This window comes from Anas platyrhynchos, chromosome 3 (genome assembly GCF_047663525.1).
Source record: "Anas platyrhynchos isolate ZD024472 breed Pekin duck chromosome 3, IASCAAS_PekinDuck_T2T, whole genome shotgun sequence".
NCBI lineage: Eukaryota > Metazoa > Chordata > Aves > Anseriformes > Anatidae > Anas > Anas platyrhynchos.
Genome location: NC_092589.1, coordinates 7,005,239 through 7,029,377, shown reverse-complemented (window position 1 = coordinate 7,029,377; position 24,139 = coordinate 7,005,239). Strand labels below are relative to the sequence as shown.

The 24,139-nt window shown below is 43.2% G+C and overlaps 1 protein-coding gene across 1 annotated transcript; it reads left to right on the top strand.

The window, feature by feature from the left end:
- The first annotated feature begins 1,862 nt into the window (after window positions 1-1,862).
- On the top strand, window positions 1,863-24,109 carry FERMT1 (FERM domain containing kindlin 1). Its single transcript, XM_038177694.2, has 15 exons — window positions 1,863-2,407; window positions 5,861-6,033; window positions 8,657-8,890; window positions 10,418-10,564; window positions 10,930-11,143; window positions 12,069-12,171; window positions 13,608-13,715; window positions 14,655-14,786; window positions 14,926-14,975; window positions 16,731-16,855; window positions 18,166-18,272; window positions 19,245-19,466; window positions 20,973-21,097; window positions 22,988-23,129; window positions 23,809-24,109. The coding sequence occupies exons 1-15, from the start codon at window positions 1,878-1,880 to the stop codon at window positions 23,980-23,982; spliced, it is 2,586 nt and encodes an 861-aa protein (XP_038033622.2). The 5' UTR covers window positions 1,863-1,877; the 3' UTR covers window positions 23,983-24,109.
- The last annotated feature ends 30 nt before the right edge of the window (window positions 24,110-24,139 follow it).

The following is a 24,139-nucleotide window of genomic DNA, read 5'->3' as shown; positions in this document are numbered from 1 at the left end:
GCATATGTAGATGCTTCTGGCTTAGCAGTTACCACTGTTTAGATCTATTATCACCTTTTTTTCTCCTCTATTTAATAAGGGACTGAAGTTTTACCCAGAAAAGAGAAACTTAACCTTTTTTAAACACCAAATATGACTTTTTCCAAGTTGAGTAGCACCAGACCCAGCTGATTACAAGTTTCCCTAGACCTCTGCATCATGTCTATGCTTAGACAACATGAAACACAAAGACAATCTTCCAAGCTTTGTATCTCAGACGAAGGTAAGACAATACAAGCTTACATAGCCAGGAAGAGCATTTATAAGAATATTCTGGCCCAGGGACAACCTTCCAGGTTTCTCTGACTATTTTTCTAACTATTAACTATTAAAAGTGTCTCAGTTCTGAGCTTCATGTTTCCCAAAGACCTATTCCATGAAAAGTTATTTCCTCATCTATACCTGTATCTATACTTAAAACACAAATCGGTGGCTTGTCAAACCTCCCTACAAAGAGCTAAAAGTTAGCCAACCTTCAAGTGAAGCCACTGCCAAGGAACAGCAAAAGCAGGACTCCGCAAGCCAGATGAGAGGAACAACCCCTCCAGCACCCTAACCAACTAGGGCAGCCACAAAATCACTCATGCAAGGGCTGAAGACCCCAACCTAAACCCACCTGGAGCTTACTAGGTCTATGTGCAGCGGCTGGGATGGTCCAGGTGAGGCTGGTCAGGGCAATTAAAGGCCTGACAGTGCTTCCAGGTGACAGGGCTTGGAAAGCCATGTGCTCTAAAGTTTTTGAGTCAAAGAATGTCTGAGGCTTACGCAGTCTTGACAACGCACGTGCAAACAACCTGAGGAAACAGGTACAGCCAAAGCAGGTCAGTGGCTTACTCCATGAGAGCAATAAAGGGAGCAAACAGGCTGTGATCTTATCTGTGGTTCTGCCGCTTCACATCTGCTTTGTTCTAGCGAGAGAAACTGTTTGCTCCAGAGAGTTTCAAAATGCTTCGTTTCTACCTCTCCAGCCTCTAGGACTGTGGGTCTAATTTGAAAGAACACTTCCCTTGATTTTCCCTGTTTCTCTCTCCTGTCATTTTTTTCACGTACTGTGTTTTACGTGGTCACGATGCCTACCAAACAGGTCACAATGCTTAAGGCAAGAAAGGATTTTTGTGAGAATTTACCTTTCGGAGAAGTACTTGCCCACTTCCAGTCAATCTAATGCACTTTTACTCTGCGCATTGTAACACATCCCTAAATCACAAATATGCCGCTCTATTCTCTGGTACCTCACCCTCAGAACCAAACTTCTTTTTACTACGTTAACCACCGGTCTCAAATCCCTCAAGGAGTTCATCCTAGAAGCAACAACGTTGCTATACCTGACGTGGCTTGACAGCCCTGGAGTTTGGGTATTCCAGTTAAATGAAAATTCAGCAGAGCTCCCTAACAAGGAGGAGGAAAGGAGACTTCAAACAGGAGGAAAGCTTTCAGCCCGAGTCACTGCAGAGCGGCCTATATCCGCGTTGCTACGTTTTCAAACAATCACTCACTCTAGAGTCATAACCACTACAAAGCTACCTGGCGTTAATCTTTAACCTTAACATCATGGTTATGCACACCGGCTTTTGCTTCCCAGTGGGAGATATGGAAGTATTTCCGACGTGGCTTTCTGCTCTTTGTTCTGGAGGCTATCTACCACCTTCCCCGTGGCAGCCTCTCCTCACGGTGCAGCCCCCTCTACCAGCAGGGACATTTTGTGCTTTGCCCAGACTGCTCCTGATGTGTCCAGCCCTTGGCCCGCCGTGGCCCCACTCAAGCGCAAGCACTTGGGGTGCGTTAGCAAGCTGAGCACCCAAAGCACAGTGACCAAAACCAGTCGGCGGAGCCCAGTTATGGCCACAGCTGTGTGCCTATCGCTTGTACTTCGTTGGCTGAGGTGCGAGGGGCTGAGCTGGGCGTTTGGGTGGGTTTCCCTGGTGTTCTCAGCACACGATCAGCCCTCACCCCACAGACAGCACCCGGCCCCGCGCCCCCCTCGCCGACCCGCAGGCTCCTCAGCCAGGAGGGCAGCGCAGGGCAGGGCAGGGCAGGGCGGCGCTCCCCGGCTCCTCCTCACCCTCCCGGCGGCAGGAGCGGAGCAAAGGGAAGGGAAGGAAGGGAAGGGAAGGGCAAAGCAGCGAGGCGCGGCTCCCCAGCCCTGTGCTGCCTGCTGCGGCCGAGGGGCGGAGCGGGGCCGCTCCCTCAGCAGCGCAGCCCCCGGGCGTGCGGTGCGGTGCGGTGCGGTGCGGGGCAGGGCTGGGCATCGCGCTGCTCCTCCTCCTGTTTCCCTTCCTCCTCCTCCTCCCTTCCCGAGCTGCCAGGTACAGGCGAAGGGCGCAGGAACCGGGCGGGAGGCCAGGGACGGCCCGGCTCGGAGCGAGAGGTGAGTGAGGGGCTGGGGCTGGGGCTGGGGCTGGGACACGGACACGGGCAGGGGCAGGGGCAGGGGCAGGGGCAGGGGCAGGGGCAGGGGCAGGGTCAGGGGCACGGGCAGACACACGCGGGGCCAGCGGGCAGGCTGCTGTCCTTATCCCTCCCGGCACTTCCTCACAGGCCCGGGCCCGCCCTGGTGCCGATTTATTCCTTCTCCTCTCCTGGCAGCAGCCGCAGTGCCGCCTGCCCCACAACCGCCCCGAGGCGCCGCCAGCCCCGGCGGTTTCTCCCCGCGGCGAGCCCTTTCCTGCCCTCACACCCTGGCACCCTCCTCTGTTCCCGTGCTCAGTGTGACCCCGGGGGCTGTAAGGGCTGCAGTTTGGGCAGAGCTGCCCTGCAGATCCCCCGAGCAGAGGCACCTCAGGGATGTCCCGGTGCCAGCCCCGCAGCTCCACGCTTGGCCGGAGGGTCTGCAGGCGTGCGGCGTGCCCTGGCAGCTTGGTGTTTTTAGCTTTTAATGCACCGCGGTTCCTTGTCCTTGTTGCCTCTTTCAAGCCGAGGCGGTGTTTGTGCGGTGCCCTCTGAGAGGCTGGGTGCTGGTGGTGTTTGAGCAGCAGACTGAAAGCCCTGCTTCTGAAGAGGAAGCGGGGCCAGGAGCAGTTTTGGGGAATGCCCAAGGGCCACAAGTGGCGGTGCCAGGCCTGTGGCTTTCCGAGCCCTGCGAGCCAGCGGTGTCGAAGAGAGCTTCGCCCACGCCTTGGGCTGCTCGCTTTCACCCCTGTCAGCACAGGCATTTGTACGCAGAATTGTATCCACGAGGGAAACCGAAGAAGAAGAGAAAAAATGTACTCAGGTGATTTTGCTGACACGAGGACAGAGGAGATACTAAATAATGATACTGCCTTGTGGTGAAGTGCAGACACAGGTATCGTTCTGCTAGATTTCATACATGTGCTCTCAAAGTGAAATCGCATGCACATGTTTTCATGCTTAACCAGCTATAGATTTTTTTATTTTTTTTATGCGGTTATTGATGCTTAGGAGTGACTGGTGGCATTCTGACTTTCTTAAAGCCAGGGTTTTTGTTTTGCTGTGCTTAAAGAGTAATAACAACTGACCTCTACAAGTTGTGCTGCCCTTGTACCGCCTCAGCAGCTCTGCCTCCTGGGCACTGAGCCTTCAAGAGAGGCACAGCCCTTGCCCTCCACGACCCCTTGGTCTAAAGCACACCACAGTAAATCCACATGGTGCACAGCAGCACAAATTCAAAATCCCAGCTCCATCCCTGAGGCAGTACAGCCGTAGTTTTTTCCAGTGTACAACACAATGTCTTTATCTACCAAGAAAAAACAGGCTTTTTGGATAAGTACCAGCCCTTGTTAGTTGAGCAACTATTTGGTGAGAAGGTGTAGGCTGGCACATGCGAGAACATAGGAACCACGTTTGTTCCTCGGTGTAAATTGGCCTTTTGGAGTCCTCTGTTGTTTTTGTTGGAGCTCTATTGTAAGTTGTCAGGATTTTAGACATTCAGATTACCAGCACTCCTAGAGCAAAACTCAGTGGTAAGGTGATTTTCCCCCTAAAGGGATGGTTTTGAGCTGGACAGATTGTTTCATTTCTGTTGCTCTTCATTTTTTTTTGCCTCAGTTGAATCTTTAACACATACGCACACACTTTCATTGCCTTTAGGTTTGGAATCATTTTTCCTTATTAGTAGACTGTTGTTACCACCATACCTGTATTATTCCTTTGATACCCAATTTTGTAGCAATAGGGTTGACAACAGCCGTGGCCCTGATCCAAAGGAGTTCAAGGAACCAAGTCTGCAGTATTCTGAGAACAGCTTTTCAAAGAACTTGACTGAAATGGTTAGATGACGTTACAGCTTACTCCACAATAAAAATACTGAATGATCCATAATTTAACAAAATACCAGAAGTCTTCCTATTGAAATTCTTAAGCTGTAGGAAGTTAAGAAGCACTAATAACATTTGAAAGTTTGGGGAAGATTAAGCTGTAACAGGCTGGCTGTTGAGCCTCTGGAAGGGAACCTCTGAACATTGAACTGGGCTTTGCTCTCAAGTAGTATCTTTTGGCCCAAATCCCTCTTCTGTTATCTAATCGGTAACGTAAAGTTTCATAATTACATTAAATTTGGTGCATAGGTGGACTGAAAACTAGAAAACCCTGTTTCTAGGCATGAGGTCCTTAACCCCTAGTTTCATTTTATGTTCACATAACCTAATCTAGTCTGCTCTGTGGTCAGTCCTAGAAAGGGTCATCACCTCTTCTGTCATTCCTTGCGTATGGGAATGGTCCTTGACTTTCTGTTTTGACATAACTTACTACTTTTTTAAAAGACCTGCAAACGTCTGTCAACATTGAGTCGTTTACAAAGAATGCTAGAGGGGATATAACATAGTTATTTTTCATGTTCAAGCAGTCTGTACTGTGCCAAAGACCAGGGTGTCTGTGACTTGGGTTCTCAGATGCTGTTGAAAGTCTCTAGTAAGTGGAAGTCACCCACTTCATTGCCTAAGCTTGCACTGCAAAAGTGAGTTTCTTAGGGTTTGGTTTGACCAGACACTGAGAGCTGATCTGGTGTCTTCTTTCAGTGCTCAAATATCCCAAATCCTTCCTGCAGCATCAGTCACTGTATACCTACAGAGATGCCTACCTCCTGCTTCAGTAATTCACAGAACTCTACTGATCACAACCAGAGCTTCTACTTTGAGCATCCTCTCTAGTTTGGCTTGGCACAATTGCTGTTTACTTGTCCTGGCAGGAGCCTGGTGGGATCTCAGGTGATATGTGCCGAGACAGGATAGGTGCTTACATCCCTGGGCAAGCAGACAGTCAGCTGGAACTGCCGTTACGTGCCTTGATGTTGCTGGCAGAGACACATTGCAGTTACTTGTCTCCCCCTTCGTGTCTACCCAAAGAAGTAAAACTGTTCTGGTTTTGGTCTCATGGGATCAAGCTAGCAGAACTCATCTGCCTTTTGCTGCAAGTATAAACTTCCATTTACAGTGAAAATTACAATTATAAGCGTACAAGTCAAGGAAATTCTTCTGTTCACTGGATAGATTGCAAAAACAGATCCCACCCACAGCTGCAGGCGTTACAGTGTCCTGACTGACTGATTCACATTGCAGAGTGGGGAAACCTGGGTGAAACTGGGCTTTCTCTACCCAACAGGAGATGCTTGATTTAGGGAAAAAAATACATCCAGAATTAAAAAAAAAAAAAAAAAATCCTGCATGCCTGTCTTGTAACAGTAATCACAAGAACAGAGTCTAGTTCAGAGGTAACAAGGTAACACATCAGAAGTCCTGCCAAGGCTGTTGTGAAGTCTTGGCAGCATGGATGTGCTTTGAGACTGGAGAGAAAACAACATGCATTGGCTTCAAAGTATAGAGTAAAAGCATATATATATCCCTTTTGTTTGTATTTGTTTTTGCAGAGCTTACACAGATCTTTGGAAAATGACTTCCTTGGGTGCATATGGGTCTAACTCCTGGGAGCTCTTGGTGTCAGTTGATCACCAGAATGAAGAGAAGCAGAAAGAATTTACGCTACAGGTCACAGGCGACCTTCACATTGGAGGAGTGATGCTGAAATTAGTAGAGCAAATCGGTGAGTAAAGACCTGTTTCATCTACACAGTATTATTAAAATAAAACATGCAGCTTTCCCTCTACAAAAAGGCTTCAACACATTTAGAAATGGCACTGCCTCACTTATGTCTTAGAAACAGTACACCCAGCACGTAGGTGCTGCAGGCTTAGGATTGCTTTTCATGTGGACATAACCCCGGTTTGTGATTAGAGCCCCTATACTATCATAATGCACACAAAACTTTGGTGGTTTTTTTCTTTCAGTTAGACAAATACAGTAACTGTTCAGCTCCCATTCCAGATAGACTTTCTAGGTGGCTAGTTTGAGGGCAATACCAGTAGCTGATACCTGGTTTATCCATCTGTAGCCATCACAGAGAAAGGATTAGTTGTTACAAGTGCGTTTAGAAAGATAGTTTACTGTGCTATAGTAGTACCCTACCGAAAATCTGAGCTACATTATCCATTTCATATATCCAGTAGGGAACAGCCGCTCAGAGCAGAGACTGGCTGAGTCAAAATTGTAAGGAGATGAAAAGTTAAACGCCATGTGTACAGTCAGAGTACATCAGCCCTACAGGCAACCAGGGAATCAAAGTTTCTTTAACTCAAAGCCACCAAATGGAGCCTCCTCCCAAAATAATCATCTGTACTCTGACACTGCAGAATGCTAGATACAGACAAGGTAGTACGGCATTTGATCATTACACCAATGTCACAGGGTCCCATATGCAATGCATTCTTCAAGTGCTATTCTTTTTTTTTTTTTTTCCTGGAAATCTATACCTAGAAGTCTTCGATCACCAAGTTCATACAGAAATGAACACTTTTGCTAGACTAGACTCATCAAATGGGAGTGCCACGAGCTTTGAGTTTCTACCCGCTGCTCTAGAAATACGAGATCTATGGCAACAAAAAACTATCCGTCAAAAAAGAGCCTCCTTGAAACTTTAGTCTTTTTTACATGGCTTGACTTTTTACAAACAAGAAAAGAAAAACTGAACTATAAGAAAACCCCTCAGCAAAAGTCTTAAGAAATTTAAACTCAGCAACTCAAGAATTTCAGAGCTCTTACTGCCAGATGAAATTTTTTGTTTTGAAACATGGGGTTTGACAGAAACAAAAGGGAGACACAAGATATTTTTTTCAGAAGTCTCCTATTCAATGGAAGGACATTTGTACACAACAATCGTTTGTAATGGAAAAACTCCAGTTGGAGATAGTGATTTTATTAAGGGATCCCTTTCCCAGCGTAAGAGCAGGTAGGAAATCTGTGATGAAGAAAATCTAAAAAGCAAGATACATTTCTATTGACTTCTCCATTTACTTAAACACATGATTCAGCCAGCATAGCAAAGGTAGCCTGAGTTTCACTGTGTCATGATGCTAACTTTTCACAGCATTTTTGTAACTAGAAGAAGCTAGTGTACTCAATTAGTGCAAAAAGCTTTCTATTTTAAATAATAGTTAAAGCAAATCTTTAACTAAGTGATTTGCACCAACACTTCTCTTGAGAGACAATTTTCCCAAGAAATTCCAAGACAGGACAGGGCTCTACTGTGCTATAGACACGGAGGAACGCTCTGCCTGGGCGAGCTGGTGAGGAGGAACAAGAAATGGCTCAGAAGACCGAAATGACTTAACCAAGATGACACAAACTTTAGCTGACAATACACATCGTTGGTATCTGGAAGTCATTTAATTTTGGAATTCCTCACAGAACTGTAAGCAGCAATGTTTCATATCCTTCCTTATGTGTGTACTCTTCAAGCTGATCTAGCCAAGGTTTTATACCTTTCAGGTCAGGATACTTAGTGCCCAAGAGTCATCAGACAAAAGACACTGCTCTCTTCCCTCCAAAGTTATTTGTGTAGCACATGAACAAAGTCTTCCATCTGTTCTTGACTCGCAAGCGCTTCTCTATCTGCAAGTTTTCAAAGTACAGAATTCCCATTTTTACTTCATCAAAACACAGGCAAGTCGAAATCAGTGAAATAAGACAGTCATCTCTTTGCAGCCTATCTGTTTTTCTGAGAAGCTTCTGTAGGCAACTCTTGTCAGTCCCTGGTCAGTCACACCAGCCTGCCCGTCTGCACAGACCATTAAAGGATTACCTGTACCATATTGCATCTTATTCGTTCTACCTCCCTTACAAGCTTCTACCTCTGTTGCAAGTTTCTGCATCTTGTGTGATAGAGAAGGTCATCTTATTTATTAGAGCTTGTTAACCCTTTCCTGATTGTTACAGGGCTTACTCCCAACTTAATAATTCTCTTCCTTGATTACTTAAAGTATGTTGCCATCCTTCTCAGTCTAACGGTGCAGCCACAGAGAAGAGCTGAATTACCATGTCTTTCCTGGAACAGCCCTTGGCTGTGTATCACCGAGACTTCAAGGATTTGGGAGATGTGCTTTCCCTGTGGATACCTGCAAGATAAAGGCAATGTGACAATCACCGTCTGGGTTAGAACAGTTAAATCCCAGCAACTGCCACAAGTGTTCAGCAGATGGGGTCTAGATCTGAGGAACTGTAGTCACTACTTTAATGTAAATAAATTCTATGTGCAGAGTGCTGTTTCCAAAGCTGATTTTTTAGCATATTTGCTATGTAATGTATTAATAGCCTTTTTTTTTTTTTCCTAGAAATGACACAAGATTGGTCAGACTATGCTCTTTGGTGGGAGCAAAAAAAATGCTGGCTTCTGAAAACCCACTGGACTCTTGATAAATGTGGGGTGCAGGCAGACGCTAAGCTGCTCTTTACTACTCAGCACAAAATGCTGCGGCTTCGCTTGCCAAACATGAAGACCGTGAGACTGAAAGTCAGCTTTTCTTCTGTGGTGTTCAAAGCTGTCAGTGACATCTGCAAAATCCTCAGTAAGTAAAGCTAAATCCCCTCTGGCAGCTACATTGGAGCATTTTATTAGGTGACTTTGTTTTGATGTGAAGTCCTTACTCCCCTTTTAGCTCAAGGAAGAATTTGATCGGGTTGACCTGGGATGAAAAGACAAAGATTTTTTTTTGCTGTTGTTTTTAGTATCCAGTGCATGTCAGTGTTTCTCCGTCACTGTGATAACTCTGATGAAGAATTATCAGTAATGCTTCCCATGAGCCGCAGGGAGACTGGATAATCAAAGCCCTTTTGATGGTTTTGTAGAGATGTCTGGACTGAATCCAGCTTATTTTATGCCACTGAGTAAGAGCTCGAGCTTATCAATCTCCTGCAGCATCTTTCAGCATAGGCAATCTTACTGATGCCAACTGATTTATCACCTATCTGCACCAATGTCAGTAAGATGATATTCAACTTGGTTGAATATGTATTCATGTAAATATGTGAATATGTGTTCTAAAGTAAACATGTATTTACTTTAGAGGGAGCATGTTTTGAGTGTTCAGAACTGTCATAAACCTCTTTGGGTCAGGGCACACCTAGCTACCTTATAAAAGCCTGTGGATGTGTTGCAGCTCTTTCCCAGGATGGAGCACCAAAGCAGAAATGAGGTTTTGCAGCATGCCAGACCTGTGTGCCCATGATCAATAGGAATAAGTTGAGTCTGCAAGGCATCTTCAGAGTCTTTTGATTTTAGGGCACACCTGATACTCATTTTCCTTTAGATCTTCAAAGCTTAGCCCATCAACACATTCATCTTCAGAAGGAATTTCAAGATACACTGACCACAATGTAGCTTTCAATTTCATCCTTTAGCAGTGGGTTGTGGAAAGGATAGTATGTCTTGATTACATTTAATAGCTCTGATAAAAATAATGCCATAATTGTTCAACTGACATTAGGTTGAATTAAATAGTTGTACTTTCAGACTGTGTTAGTACAAGGACCCTGTAACTTTTCTCAGGAGTGAACAGCATCAGAAATGTCTTTGCTTGCTCCAAGATACAAATATTTTTGCAGATTTTTCTGATTTGCAATTGACAATACATGTCTGAACCAGCAGTGCAGCAGTGAAAAGTGTACTGCCAAGACAGAATCTTTTAGGGGAAACACAAAATTCTTAACTGAAAAATAAACGGCATGAACTTCAAATACAGTGGTTCCATTTCCATTCTTGCATATGAATAAGTCAGGCATTTCATTGAGATTATTACACTCAAAGGTGATTGCATAGCCCTTAGGAAGAATTTTTCCCATCCTAAAATACAATGATGTTTGCTACAAAAGAGGCTTAAATCGTGGCAAAACTCACTTTCAGAGCCCAAAGTCTTTGGCCTTGTCATCAAATGACCGGATTTTCCGTGGGTACTCCTTTCGGATTCCTAAAAATAAGGTTCAGACTGCAACATGGAGCTTCCCCAAATGCTGTTACAAATCATGGGGTTTTTTGGGTGTAATCTTGTAAGTTTCAAATGTTTCATCTTACTTTACTTCCCAAATTGCCATTGTAGATATCAGACGGTCAGAAGAACTCTCTTTGCTGAAGCAGTCAGAAGATGCAATTAGAAAGAAGAAGAAAAAAGACAAGAACAACAAAGAACCAGTTACAGAAGATATTTTAAACTTGTGCAACTCTCCAGTGAGCTCTGGATTATCAGGTAAAAACTAGAATGACTTTATTCTTCAAACTAAAAGTCAAAAAGAGGAAGAAATTCTTCATTATGCAATTAAAAACAAGGAGAACAGTTTAATGTAGGATGATGGTCAGAGACACTGCTGAGTTGAAATTAGTAGCTTCAAGAAGTTACTGAAATCCCCGATACATCAATATTTTTCTCTTGTTTTTTAAATGTTTTCCCTTCCATTGTTGTGTGAAAGGCCATACCAGAAAACAGGTGATCAGCTGTGGCCCTGCACAAAGGATGTCCTGCAGCTTTTTGAAAACATAAATGGAAAGTGGTAAACTACCTATAAGTCTGAAGTCTTATTCTGTGGAATAAGACTTTACTGTTTTAACTTGCAGCAAGTCCAGGTTTGTATAGTAAAACCATGACGCCCACCTATGATCCCATCAGTGGGACACCAGCTTCTTCTACAATCACTTGGTTCAGCGACAGTCCCTTGACTGAGCAGAACTGCAACATCCTCGCCTTCAGTCATCCCATCTGTTCTCCAGAAACACTAGCAGAGATGTACCAGCCTCGGACGCTAGCTGACAAAGCCAGACTCAATGCAGGGTAAGAAGCCTCTCTGAGTTCTTCGTAAGCTGGCTGAACAGGGGTGGCATTCATCCAGCTTTTAAGTGCAGACCAGAACTTGAAAACAAAACCGTGATAGATGGATATATTGATGCTTAAAAACATGCTTTGATCTAGGTGGGTGTTTTTTGGAAATACTTAGACTCTTTTTGATGTTTTTTCCTTTTTTCAGCAGTCTTGGTTAGACAATTTTGTTTTGAAGTGATGAATGATGTAATTGTGCAGGCTCTGGACTAAATTCTGTTGTTAAATGAAGACAGATCCAGTGAAGTGAGTAGCATTGTGGGCAAAGCTAAAGGACAGTTTGGATAGCAAACTGAATTATGCACAAACAAGTGCAACTTATTGAACACTATAGAAGAATACAGAACGCTAGGGGTTTAGTGATGAAGGCTTTTAAGAGGATCGTCTCTGGGACTGAAATACAGACTGCCATCTTTCAGGTCTATGGAGCATTTAACAGTAACTTTAACATTGTCACTGAATTTCACTAAAAGACAAAAGTAGCTGGAATTATAAAACAGCAAATACTGAAGTGAAAAGCAAGAGCTCTAATGATACATGGGAAGTTAAATTAACATCCTATTTCTGGAGAGCAATTAGAAAGAATCTTGCTAGCACAGGTCACCCTGTAGCTATTTACTGCTCAGTTTCTGTCTTCTATTCCTGATGTTCTGAATAGCGCTGGAGAACAAGAACTGAAAGATTTTAGGTATTGTGTTTGTACAGTAAAAGTTGGAAATCCATGTGAATGTTCCTCTTTCTCCAATTATGTGAATTTTTCCCAGACTTGCAGGAATTAGAGCTGTTCATCCCCATTTCTGTTTCACAATTACATTAGAACACTGCAGATGTGATAGCTTTTCCTGTACAAATGATTTTGTGGGTGTTTTTTTTTCTGCAGCTGGCTAGATTCATCCCGATCACTTATGGAACAAGGCATTCTGGAGGATGATCAGCTTCTTCTACGCTTTAAATATTACACTTTCTTTGATTTGAACCCAAAAGTAAGAGCTTCGTTTTTATAGTTGCTCACTGTCTGCCTGCTTTCATGTCAAGGATCTGTAGCATAAGGATATAGAATTTTAGTGAGGATTTGTTACAGGCCCTTCAGAGATCAAATTCTAATTCTTCCCCATAGCTAAGACTGCACTTTTCCCCTCTGGATGTTGAATCACCATTCCTTACCTGAGATAAGATCTTAAGTATAAAGATGAGATCTGAAGAGCACCAGAAACAGTATCCAGAGGGGGTAGTTCACTTTCTGCTTCACGTTTAACATGACAAACTAAGGGGAAAAGTAAATCAACAGTATCCTAAGTGATGTAAAGGTATAAGCCCTATTTTTGAAAATCGACTTAAAAGTGGTAGTTACATTTCACTGCCATTCACTGAATGTTCAGCTTTTCTGTGCTCAAGCACTCAGAAGCACTCAACAAAAGTGTTTGAGTCCTATTTGAAAACAAGACTGCATTTTCTCAAGTTGCCTCTTATTGGCCTTTATTTTCACTAAAAGTCAGTCACTGTGGTTTTGTTAAGCCTGCATTTTTAAGGCCTGGGTGGTACATTTACAGAAATTTAAAGCGTGACCATTGACCAGTATAAATCAACAAGAATTTAAATGTCAGATGGATTTGGCCTTCACATTGTTATTTGCTCTAAATCTGTTTCGTTTCAGGCATCTCATATAAACAGAAGGGTATTTTCTAGTTCAAGTGGCATGTTATGGGTGAAATGCCTTCCCTGCTAAAGATCAAATAGGAGCCTGCAGTTCTGCAGCCCAGACATTTCCATTCTTTGCCCTAGCCATGAAATAACCCAAGATAGCAGTGAGCTATTTAAGTAGCCTTTGAAAGAGAGAGATCATGCTCCCATCCGCCACCTTCTGCCAGCTCTGAAGCTTGATCATCTATGAGTCACTTTGGCTTATTAACCAGAATGAAATCCAATCCATATGCAAAAAATGGAAAGTTAATGCATTTTACAACAGGATCTCACAAATGTCAAGCCAGTGAAAGACTAGAGCTGGAACCAAAGAAGCCAAGAGCAAAAAGAATTTGTCTTCTGACAGTAGCAAACCATTGAATGCTACATTCATGTCAGCTGTGTCACATTAATTTCACTCTCAGTGTGGTTTCACATTTGGTTTAAGCCAGTCCAAAACCTATTACCACAAAAAGGGATGTCTTAATCTTCCCTTCTGCTTCAGCCACGGAGTCCTGCTTAATTTTCTGTTGGATCAGCAAGTCACTCTGAGCCTACATACGATCATGTGAGCTAGTACAAGAGAGGGACAGGAACGGACAGCAGGACAGAAGTGGGGGAAGGAAGGAAACAACCTTTATGGCTTCAGCCTGATGCTCAATCAGTTGCAGCTGATCATGAACCCGTATCCTGTTCAATCTGTCTCGTTACTGACCAGTGCTGTGCTTTTTTGCTACAGTATGACGCAGTGCGGATAAACCAAATATATGAGCAAGCCCGCTGGGCCATCCTGTTGGAAGAAGTTGACTGCACGGAGGAAGAAATGCTGATCTTTGCTGCACTACAGGCATGTACTTGAGCTTGATCCAAGCTGCAAAACCTGTTTTCTCCAGAGGCAGGCACAAGCTAGGACAGGACTTCAACAGAGCCCAGGCCAACAGCTCTCCGGGGGCTGGGGATCTGCTATTGGAGTGAGAAACAATAAGAACATCCAACTAAGATTCAATAGTAGCATGCCGTTATTCAAAGTGAATAATTATACACTTTACAGAACCATTTACTAACAGTGCCAGGATGTAGTACATGGGATATCACTTGGATACCAGTCTGTTCTGAAGGCGTTTACTACGAAGTGTTGCTTCTCATACCAGCTACCACCCTTTCACGTGTTCTTCCTGAAAGTCTAATACGTAACTACATATGCTCACAACAGGCAAAACACAAAGAACAAAACAAAACAAACCACACGACTGTATAGCAATGTGAAGATAGATACACTATGGAGTACGTATACATTTAATGTGATTTGCTGTGGCCTGGTCCCTGACTGTGGGTAGTAAGGCACAAATGTTTATTATTAATAAATCCCTTCCTTTTAAATGTAAATGGAGCTGCCAAAAAGTCACAGCCTGCCACCACAACCACCAGAGACCTTGCTGCCAAGTTTCTACCTAGTACAGATGGCACTTAGGGGTCACAGCCCTAGGATGTTAACGTTAGCAGAGTCAGCCTCATGCAGCACAGAACAGGATGATTAGAGTGAAGGAACATAAATCCTGGCAATTGAAACAGGAAACTCCTGTAGGTAACTGCACTGCAAATCCTCCCTGGCTCACCTGTTTCCCTCTAAGAGGTGCCACGTTGCAGAACTTTGCATAGAACTTTGCCAAGACCCAGATGACAAATAGCCTGTCATCATATATTGTCATTATACGTTGCCAATTGGCATTTGACTCATATTTCAAGTACATTTGACCATTCACATCTGATTCTTGATTTATTTTAGTACCACATAAGCAAGTTATCATCATCATCAGAGACGCAAAATTTCCCTGGTGAATCAGAAGTAGATGAAATAGAAGCTGCGCTTTCTAATCTGGAAGTGGCACTGGAAGGGGGAAAGACAAGTAACATTTTGGTACGTCCTTTTGCATCCCACAAGTGCTTTTGCTGTGTCTAATGTATTGACTGTGATGAGCCTACCTGATTTCTTACCAGAGTTAACAGAGAATTACAAAGTGTATTGTACTAAAATTATTCCTGATTGTTCCTGATAGGAGGACATCACAGACATCCCGAAACTTGCTGATTATCTCAGGCTAGTTAGGTGAGTTACTAAAGCTAATAATAAAGCATACAAAACAAAAAGCTTACCATAAAAGAGATCCCTTAAGTTTTGCACTCTAACGTAACAGTAGATCCTGAGGTTGTAAATACACCAGACAGATCTAACTAGCCTAATATCATCCTCTTCAAGTCTTTCTCTTACTGCTTCTGAGCCAGATTCTCAGCACATCTTTCTAGCTTTTGAGGTGGTAGGGCAGCCTTATCTGTGCTTGCTAAAGGTCCAGGCTCTTTATATTTCTGTGATTTCCTAGTGCTCGTCAGTCATCGTTTCTAAGTAAGAGAGTCTACCATTTTGTTTGCAGTCATATGTTACTTTGATTCATTTTTGCCAATGAAAAACAAAAAAACATTTCAGCTCCCCCTGTGAAGGATTTCTGAAAGCAACCTTGGGTATTTTTTCAAACCAGTTGTCCCTTTCTCACCAAATGTGGCGTCTGTTTTTTCTAATATCAAAATAAGTTTCAAATTGAACTAAAAGTATAGTAAACCAGCTCAGCGATACCTAAATACGTTAACTGTGGAAAGTATAGTTCCACGATCCCATTGTATTATCCTGATATAAGGATTATTTAAACGACTGCACACATCTCAAGTCTACAGTGTTTTTCACCGCAAAGCAGTCTCAGGGTTTTAGAAGGATAAAAGGTATCCATTGCATTAATATTTACTAGATTCGCTCTGTTAACAAGTCATACGTATAGTCAGCAAACTTAAAATTGCACAGGAAAATTGTTAACTGTGGTTAACGGTTAAGAATTATTAATTTCCTACTAAGAACTTGTGTTTGATATGCAAATGACTAAGGTAGCTTATGATGAAAGGGAATTTAAGCCTTTTAAGGTCCACCAGTTACTTGCCTCTAACAATGGCTTGTTGATTTTTCCCCAGTAGCTGAGCAGCTTGCTTTAAAAGCATTCAGCAGTTATTTTTCACCATTAAACATTTCCTAGAGACATGGTAAATCACTTACTAAACCTAACACATTGTAGAAATTTGGAAAGTTGTACATCATTTCTTTAAAGGAACAGCATTTTCTTACTAAAATTATTGGCCTCATTAGAAACCTAAATGCAGAGCTCTGCGTGTCATACTCTATTTATACAGTGAGATCTTATTCAAAAATATTCAGTGTGCACCACATAGCACACTAGTAAATACTGCTTTCACGTGGGTGATAATACTGTGGAGAACTACAATATTATTTCCAAAAAGAATGATTAGAAGCTTTCAAAGAAGTTTTTATTAATTTTTTTGGATATGAAAATATTTTCTAGTCCAAGAAAATCTAATAGTCTTATTCTTAAAGTTTTTTTTTTGCCTGTATTGGAAAATTGAGAGCTAAAATAGTTAGCAGTTTTGAAAATCAATGTTATTTTTGGAATTTAAACATAAAAACCATAATTTTCTGGAAAGGACTACACTAGGAATTCTAGAAAGGCTCTGGAGAAGGCAGGAGGGGGTAGTAAAGCACTGTTTTTCAGCTAGCTGTGTAATCTTCGTATCATCACCTTAGATTTAAAGGAAACTACTACGTAGACAGTAGAATTCTTTTTTTAACTATACCAACAATCTTCGTAGGTAGTTGTGAAGTATTTCTCTACTAAATCAGTGCTAACGCTTCTGGTTTTCTCTCCTGAAATACACTGAATCTTTGTGAGTCTTTGTTGCATTTTTGTGTGACATAGCACTTTGTGCATTTCAGTGACAACAAACATGATTGCTTTTTTTCTTTCAGGCCCAGGAAGCTGTCAATCAAATCTATCAAGCCATACTGGTTTGTTTTTAAAGATACTTCTGTATCTTACTTTAAAAACACAGAATCCTCACACGGAGAACCGATTGAGAAACTAAACCTAAAAGGTAGGAATTTTTTCCTTTCTTTCCTTTCTCTGTTGCACTCATGAATTGAATAGATCAAGAAATCCCAGCGAGGCACAAGAAGGCAAGCACAGTAGTATTTAGTCCTGAAACTACTTTTTCAGTTCCTGATACTCCTAAGCAGGCAGACTGCATCTGCAGAAGAAGCCTAAACAGAAAGGATTCAATAGCTTAGCCCAAATCAAGATTATCTGGACCCAGCTTGTAAAATGGCGTGTACCCCAGAGTTCACTTGAAGACGAGTCAGGGAGAATGTGATCACTGTGGGATCCTTCTCCTGCCAAATGTTTTTACTCTCTGCTAAGTGGCAGAGCTCACCTCTGGCCTCGGTAAACGCACATTGGTGGCAGAGGATTATGGACGATGCAATGGGCAAGAATGCTGTAGGCTGTACCTAGCTACTGCTGTGCAGGGTCACCTCCAAGACCTTCTCTAGGCCTTGTTTGTTTCATGCATGGGGATTTCCACAGCTGCAACCAGCTTTAGGTGCTTCTGGAGGAGAAACAGGGCAGACGCCAGCATTATATATAGCCTCCATCTACATCTGCTTCTGCAGGGACATCATATGTTCAGCATCAGGGAACCAGTGATGCCCAGGATTCATCCTAGAAGAAACCCTTGAAATAGAAAGAAGATTGACCCCTGTGAACAAATGGCTCTGCATACCAATCTGCACATCCTCAGTAGGTCAGATAAATGCATGGTAAAACTAGCCAGGGTGACTGGAACCTCACCGAGGAGCCCACGGCCTCAGTGTTCCTTGACACCAAGGGGAACTGTAGGCTTCCTGACTCCAGCTGAATCCAGCAGGCCTAACGTAGCACCATCAACACAAAATGCCAGGTCCTCAGAGTTCCCTGGGGTCCCTGAACTGGCCTGCTCTGTTGTAGACGTTACCTCTGTCCCATTTTCAGTACTAAGTTGCTTCTGAGAATAAAGTCCAGGCTTTCAAGTCATTTAGGGTAAAATTTCCAAAGCGTGCCTATCTATCTCATCCTCCATTTTAAGTGTTGAACATTTCCTAAGATCAGGCTGAGGTTTTGAGAGCATTGCATCTTTTCTCTTCCATACTGAATAACACTCTGAGGTCAGAGCGCTCATCACCCTGGCAAGCCAGTCCAGGCGGTGAACTAGAACAAAATGCTTTCATTAGGCCTGACTTTTCCAAGTCTTGGCCCTTGATCTCAAAATAAAACAACCATTACATACTCCTTTTCGGTATTAATCAGTACTTAAAGTGAGCGACATCCTAACTAAATACATCCATTTCTTTCTGATTCTCTGTGGTTTAGGATGTGAAGTTGTACCAGATGTAAATGTTGCAGCGAAGAAGTTTGGAATCAAATTACTAATTCCTGTTGCTGATGGCATGAATGAACTGTATTTAAGATGCGAAAATGTGAGTAATGAGACAAGGGAAAATTTCTATTCCTGATTTATTAGCAGATTGTCTAGAAGAATCATTGTCCTGCTCTAGAATTTGTATAGAAAAATAAGGATGCTCCGGAGAGTTTACGATCTATATGTTTAGTAGAACTTAGGAATGATGCAAAGGGGGGTCTAACAAATATTTAATGGCTTAGGGGACAAAAGAGTATTAATTCTATCTTTATGATCGGTTTCCAAGCATAGCTGCTGTAAAGAACAAAAGAACATACTATCACTAATGTCAAAAGAAATTGCAATAACTTTTCTCAGTGGTTTCAGAAGATTGGGATTTTTTCTTTGGGATTTTTTCTCTTCCTTTTTCTTAATTAGAACTTTTCATTCAGATGAGAGTAGTGCAATAGGGATCTTCCATTTGTTTTCAATTTCAATTTATTTTGTTTGTGTTGAAATGTATCAATCCAAATTGTGTAAAACACTTTGTCAGGTGGAAAGTAGTCATGCTATAAAATTTCCATCAAATTTATTCCAAAATATTGGATTTATTTCTGTGAACTAGTAACTTCATGCATCAGACCGTTTTCCTGAAATACTCAAATGGATAAAACACTGATTTTTTTTTTCTATTACCTGCAGCAGTGATAGCACATAGCAGCTGATGTCAGCGGTAGCTGCAGACACACCAAACTCAGCTTTACATGGTGCATTCTTTGGCATGTTATAAGAACGCATGTTTTTAGAGGAATAACACCACTTTCCAGATAAATGGCTTTCAAACATTAAAACCTAACTGGTCTGCAGGCAGATTCTGTAGATGGAACTAGCCCGGCCAGGGAAGAATAGTAATGATATTGTAACTACGTATCCACAGAAATTAAGCAGAGTAACTCCAGTGTGGTTTTATTGCGCATTGAAAGATGGGTGAGCAGCAGCAGTCTTCACATACGGTTTGTCCACAAATATCCAACAATTGTATTTGTTGCAGGAGAATCAATATGCTCGGTGGATGGCTGCTTGTGTTTTGGCCTCAAAAGGCAAAACAATGGCTGATAGCTCTTACCGTCCTGAGGTCCACAAGATCCTTTCATTTCTAAAGATGAAGAACTGGACTATGTCACCCCAGGCTGTCTCTGATCCGGAAAACGTAGATATGAAACCAGAATGCTTCGTCTCATTACGTTACACAAAAAAATACAAGTCCAAGCAGGTATCCTGAGCGTGGCTTTGTGGTTGGGGATGGGTGGTTCCGAAGACCAGGCAGATGATTGCTTAGGGAGGAGACAGGATCCAAGCAGCATTTGGAAACTATGGAGGGATTCCTGGCCATACACTAGAATCACCTCACAATACTCATTTGTCCCTTGAATATTTAGCAAGAGGCCTTTAATTAAACTGAAGACAGGGACAGGTCTCTCAGCACTTCTTCCAAGTACCCCTACATCCACACTGCCTCCTAAGTCACTTGTGGTCTCTTCCTGATGGTGCTGCCCCTCAAAGTCTCTTCAGAGTGAGCAAGGAAGGTTTTTAAGGAAGGGAAGGTTTTGCCCACATCTTAAACAACATTTTCCTGTCCTCCTGGCCTGGGTGCCCCTCCTTCCTCTCTACCTAATTCCTTGTCCTTTCGATTCAAGAGTTCAGCCCAGCTGTCCTCAGGATGCAGTCTGCAGGGCAAAGCAGTAGGGTACCTGCCTCTCAGCATCTCCCCCAATATCCCATCTCCTCGTCAGAGCCACCGATTCAGAGGGGTTTGCTGCAGATTCCACAGCCTGCTTTCAGGACTGGATAAATGACTCCATAGCTAGAGCAGCTATCTAGGGAAGGGGACTTTTGTTACCGTAAAAACATTGGTATCCAGCCTGTGCATGGCACCCAGTGCGCTTCTGGGATGCCTGAACGAGTAGCAAGTGGTAGGTACCTCAGCAAGGAGCCCTGAGGATTTGCTGAGCTCGTTCCCTCCCTCACAGCACTTTGGTTGTGAGCATGACCTGCCCACCTGGAGGGCGGCGGGAGCCCATTTCCCCAGTGTGTGCAGCGTGTTCAGCACCCCAGCAGGATTGTTCTGATGCTCAGCTCAGCTGCAGCCAATGGAGTCTGCCCAAAGCAAGCACGGTCAGGCCCGCTTCCCTCCAAAGGAGGAACCCAGAACAAACTGTCTAAAAGAATTCTGGCCTGGGGTGGGGCAGGTACTGAATGAGAGCAGCCTGTTGCTGCAGGGTAGCTGGATTCGGAGCATTTTTACAATGTGTGCAATTCAGACCTTCCCCTTCTCCAACAGTGAGCCAAGGGCCAGATCTCGCTGTAACACTAGCTGGGCACAGCAGTCTGGCTTGGCAGTACCACAGCAGATGAATCAAGGTGTCAAGGGAAGTCCTTGCCCCAATAATTCTGGAGACATGGCTGAGGGGAGTGGAAATGGACAGAAAATCCCCATTTCCCAGCAAGCTCCTGATACAGAATGGGCCTGTGGGCAGCAAGCAGGGACAAGATCATTTTATGGCGTGCTGGAGCTTGACCCAGTGCAGCACAACCACAAACAGCGAGGTCTTCCTGTGCTGTTCTGCCCTCGTAGCTCAGGATCCGTCCCCAGGTGCTCTCTCTCTGTGATGCAGTATCTGAACACGGCATCACACCGAACACTGTTTGATTTAGTGAAAGCAAGGATGTTTTTGTTCTCCAGTCAACTGCAATCTTTCTCTCTTCCTGTGTTTCCCAGTTGGCTGCTCGTATTCTGGAAGCTCACCAGAATGTGTCCCAGATGTCCCTAGTGGAGGCCAAGATGCGTTTTATTCAGGCATGGCAGTCCCTCCCCGAGTTTGGCTTGTCCTACTACATTGTAAGGTAATCGCACTGCTACGGCAATGTCAAGCTGCCCGAACGTGTTCACGGTCAGTGATTTTCAGGAAGTTCTTTGATTCCCTGTTCTGGAAACATTCTCTTAGTACTTTTTTCCCTACAGACCTTTTTTAATTGTAGTAACTTCCATGCTGCTGCTTTTTCTGTAGCAGTAGCACTCAGCAGTTCCATTCCTGGAGCAAGGCTCCACTATGTCTGCTTCCATACAGATCTGTTGGGCTTTGGCTGAAACAATCTATCAGCAGGATTAAACCCTTCTTGACATGAACTCGCTAATATGCAAAAGAAAATGCAAGTCTTACTGGTGTTCTCAGGTTTGCAATATGTTCATTCACTCCCACTCTTCCTCATCAGAGTATGATAGCATGCTTCCTGCTGAGCGTGGTGGCTTTGGCATTTCATTAAGAAAAGAGTGAACACGATCCCTCTTTTAGGTTAATCTGGAAGTGCAGTCAGAACAAGAAAGGACCCTTCTGTGCTCACTGCACTTTCCCTGGGTGCTTGCCTTGAATATGGCATGGCTCTGCAAGGGTACCTGGCCCACATCCTTTTTCTTGACAAAACACCAAACAAATGAGAAGTGCTTGCACAGCCACGCTTGGAGGCACCCTCCTTCATTTCTTTCCACCTCTTTCAGTGCTACTCAGGAATCACCTGCAGTATAAACTGAGTAAGTTGAAAAAATACTCTGGCACAGAGTCCAGCTGGCACAGAACAGCCCACATCTGTACCATTAAACTCTCTGCTGTCCCCAAAGCTGGCAGTGCCATGCAAACTACCAGTACAGCGTTAGCTGGTAGTGAACACAGACCTAAGCTCTATGTTCCAGCTCCTGAGCCATCCCCGGGAGTTATTTGGGAGCGTGCTGCTTGGTTGGGTTGCAGCCAGGACTCCGCCTGGGACTCTTCTAGCGGTTGAACCAACCAGGTACTTGGGTTCAGTGCCCAGGAATGTGCCCTGTTGGTATTTAATTTACTAACGTGAAGAGGTTTGCCCCATCTGTCAGCACTAGTTCTGTCTAAAAAGTAAAATAAACTGCATTTTATAGGATGGGCAAAATCCCCTGCGGTGAATTTCTACAAACTAACGGGCAGTATCTCAGGAGGTTATTAAATAAGGCACCAGTTGTGGTCCAGGTCACGCTGTCTCCCTCAGGGCCACCTTAATCTAAGGCCAGAAGGCTCAAAAACAGAATCAAAATAATAGAAAATGCAAACAGCAGTCACAGGAGACTTTTTCCAACTTTTCTGAGTGCAGATGAAGGTAGTTTCTTTACCTGAGTCATCTTTTCCCAGCTTTTTCCAGCTCAGAAATCTGTCTGCAAAAAGTTTGGATCATTTTGTATTTATTTTTCATCTCTAGTTAGAAGAAAGTTGAAATGTTGAAATGTTTTGCGATGTGATTTCTACTCAGAAATGCATATTTCGCTAACACTGAGTTGTTCTGATAAGTTAATGGTGGTACATAATAAAAAATATTAAATATTTTGATATGCTTGTATCGTTTAAGTGGAGATAAATGCAAGAACATGTTTCAGCATTATTGAAGTGAAGCAAGGAAAAATGTTGTTGACGCTTTGCCTGTAAAAATAGAATCAAATTCATGCCTTTTGCAGAACAGTATTTAACAGAAAACAATAAATTGGAAAGACGTCAGCCATCTTATATCTTACGCCACGATTCACCAGCCTACATCTTTGCTTTGTAACAAATACTGTCCTGAAGCAGGGCCCAAGCTCTCCTCAGTCCCAGGCTGCTGTAAACTTTCCCACATTTTTTGCACTTTGGCAGGAAGGTTAATGAAATTTTTCTTTAGACAGAAATCATTGCAAACTAAGTCCGCTCAAAGGTTGTTTGGTTGTGTTTTTTTTTTCAGGTTTAAAGGAAGCAAGAAGGATGATGTGCTTGGGGTGTCCTACAACAGGCTGATAAGAATAGATATAGCCACAGGAGACCCTATCACAACATGGAGGTTCTCCAACATGAAGCAGTGGAATGTGAACTGGGAAATACGCCAGGTAACACTGGAACAGCTCTCTGCATTCAGACATTACATTTAAGACATGGGAGGATGCTTTCAGAACATCTTTTTAAACATCACAATGAGAAGATTTTGAAAGTGTTGTGAAATACTAAAATAATCCAACTTTTTTCTTAATGGGTTTTGTAGTCAAAGTTCAGAAAACTAAAAGATCTGCGGCTTATTCTTTGTAAGTTGCCCTTGATTTTGGTGGGATGAAATATAAAGAGTCAAAGGTAAATTCCACCCCATTATGTTACCGCTCTGTCCAGAGAAATCTCATTGAACTCTCTCTGTATAGCCTAGCTCATGCAGCATCCTCTAAACTGCAGTGACATAACTGGCTCAGTGCAAAGAGTCAGGGCTGCCATTCCTGCTCTTCTGAGTGTTCTCAGTGCACCACTAGGAAAAAAAAAAAAAACAGTAAAAATCAGTTTTGTTGCCTGTCTAAACTGGCCTTTGACCACAAGAGGGCCCTGCTGGAGTAGAAAATTAAGAAACGAGCGGCCAAAGACCCTCAACATACGGCAGACACAGAATGTTTTACAGTGCTTGGTTTGAAGAGAAAGTAATTGTGATCCAGCTGTGCCCTCACATTTACTCTGTCTCCCAAACTCAGGTAGAGAAATGCTGCAGTTTATCTCCATTCCTGATCTTGCCACATGTATTTTCTTTAGGTTGCAATTGAATTTGATCAGAACGTGTCCATCGCCTTCACATGCCTGAGCGCAGACTGCAAAAGCATCCACGAGTACATCGGGGGCTACATCTTCCTGTCAACCCGCTCCAAAGACCACAATGAAACACTGGATGAGGAACTGTTCCATAAGCTAACTGGAGGTCAGGAATGAGGCAAACTCTTCCCCTTCAGCTGGCACAGATTAAGAGAACAAGGGATTATACAATAATCTCTTACACCATAGTTATTGTATAATGTCTTTTTTAATTACTGACAAATAAATCCACTGCATGTGTCAATCCGTGTTGTAATGATTTGATTCTTTGCAG

Coding starts and splice junctions, on each gene's coding strand:
- FERMT1 (XM_038177694.2), top strand. CDS start 1,878: ATGGCCACAGCTGTGTGCCTATCGCTTGTACTTCGTTGGCTGAGGTGC. Junction 21,098..22,987: donor TTGTCCTACTACATTGTAAG/GTAATCGCACTG, acceptor TTTTTTTTTCAG/GTTTAAAGGAAGCAAGAAGG. Junction 23,130..23,808: donor TGAACTGGGAAATACGCCAG/GTAACACTGGAA, acceptor TATTTTCTTTAG/GTTGCAATTGAATTTGATCA.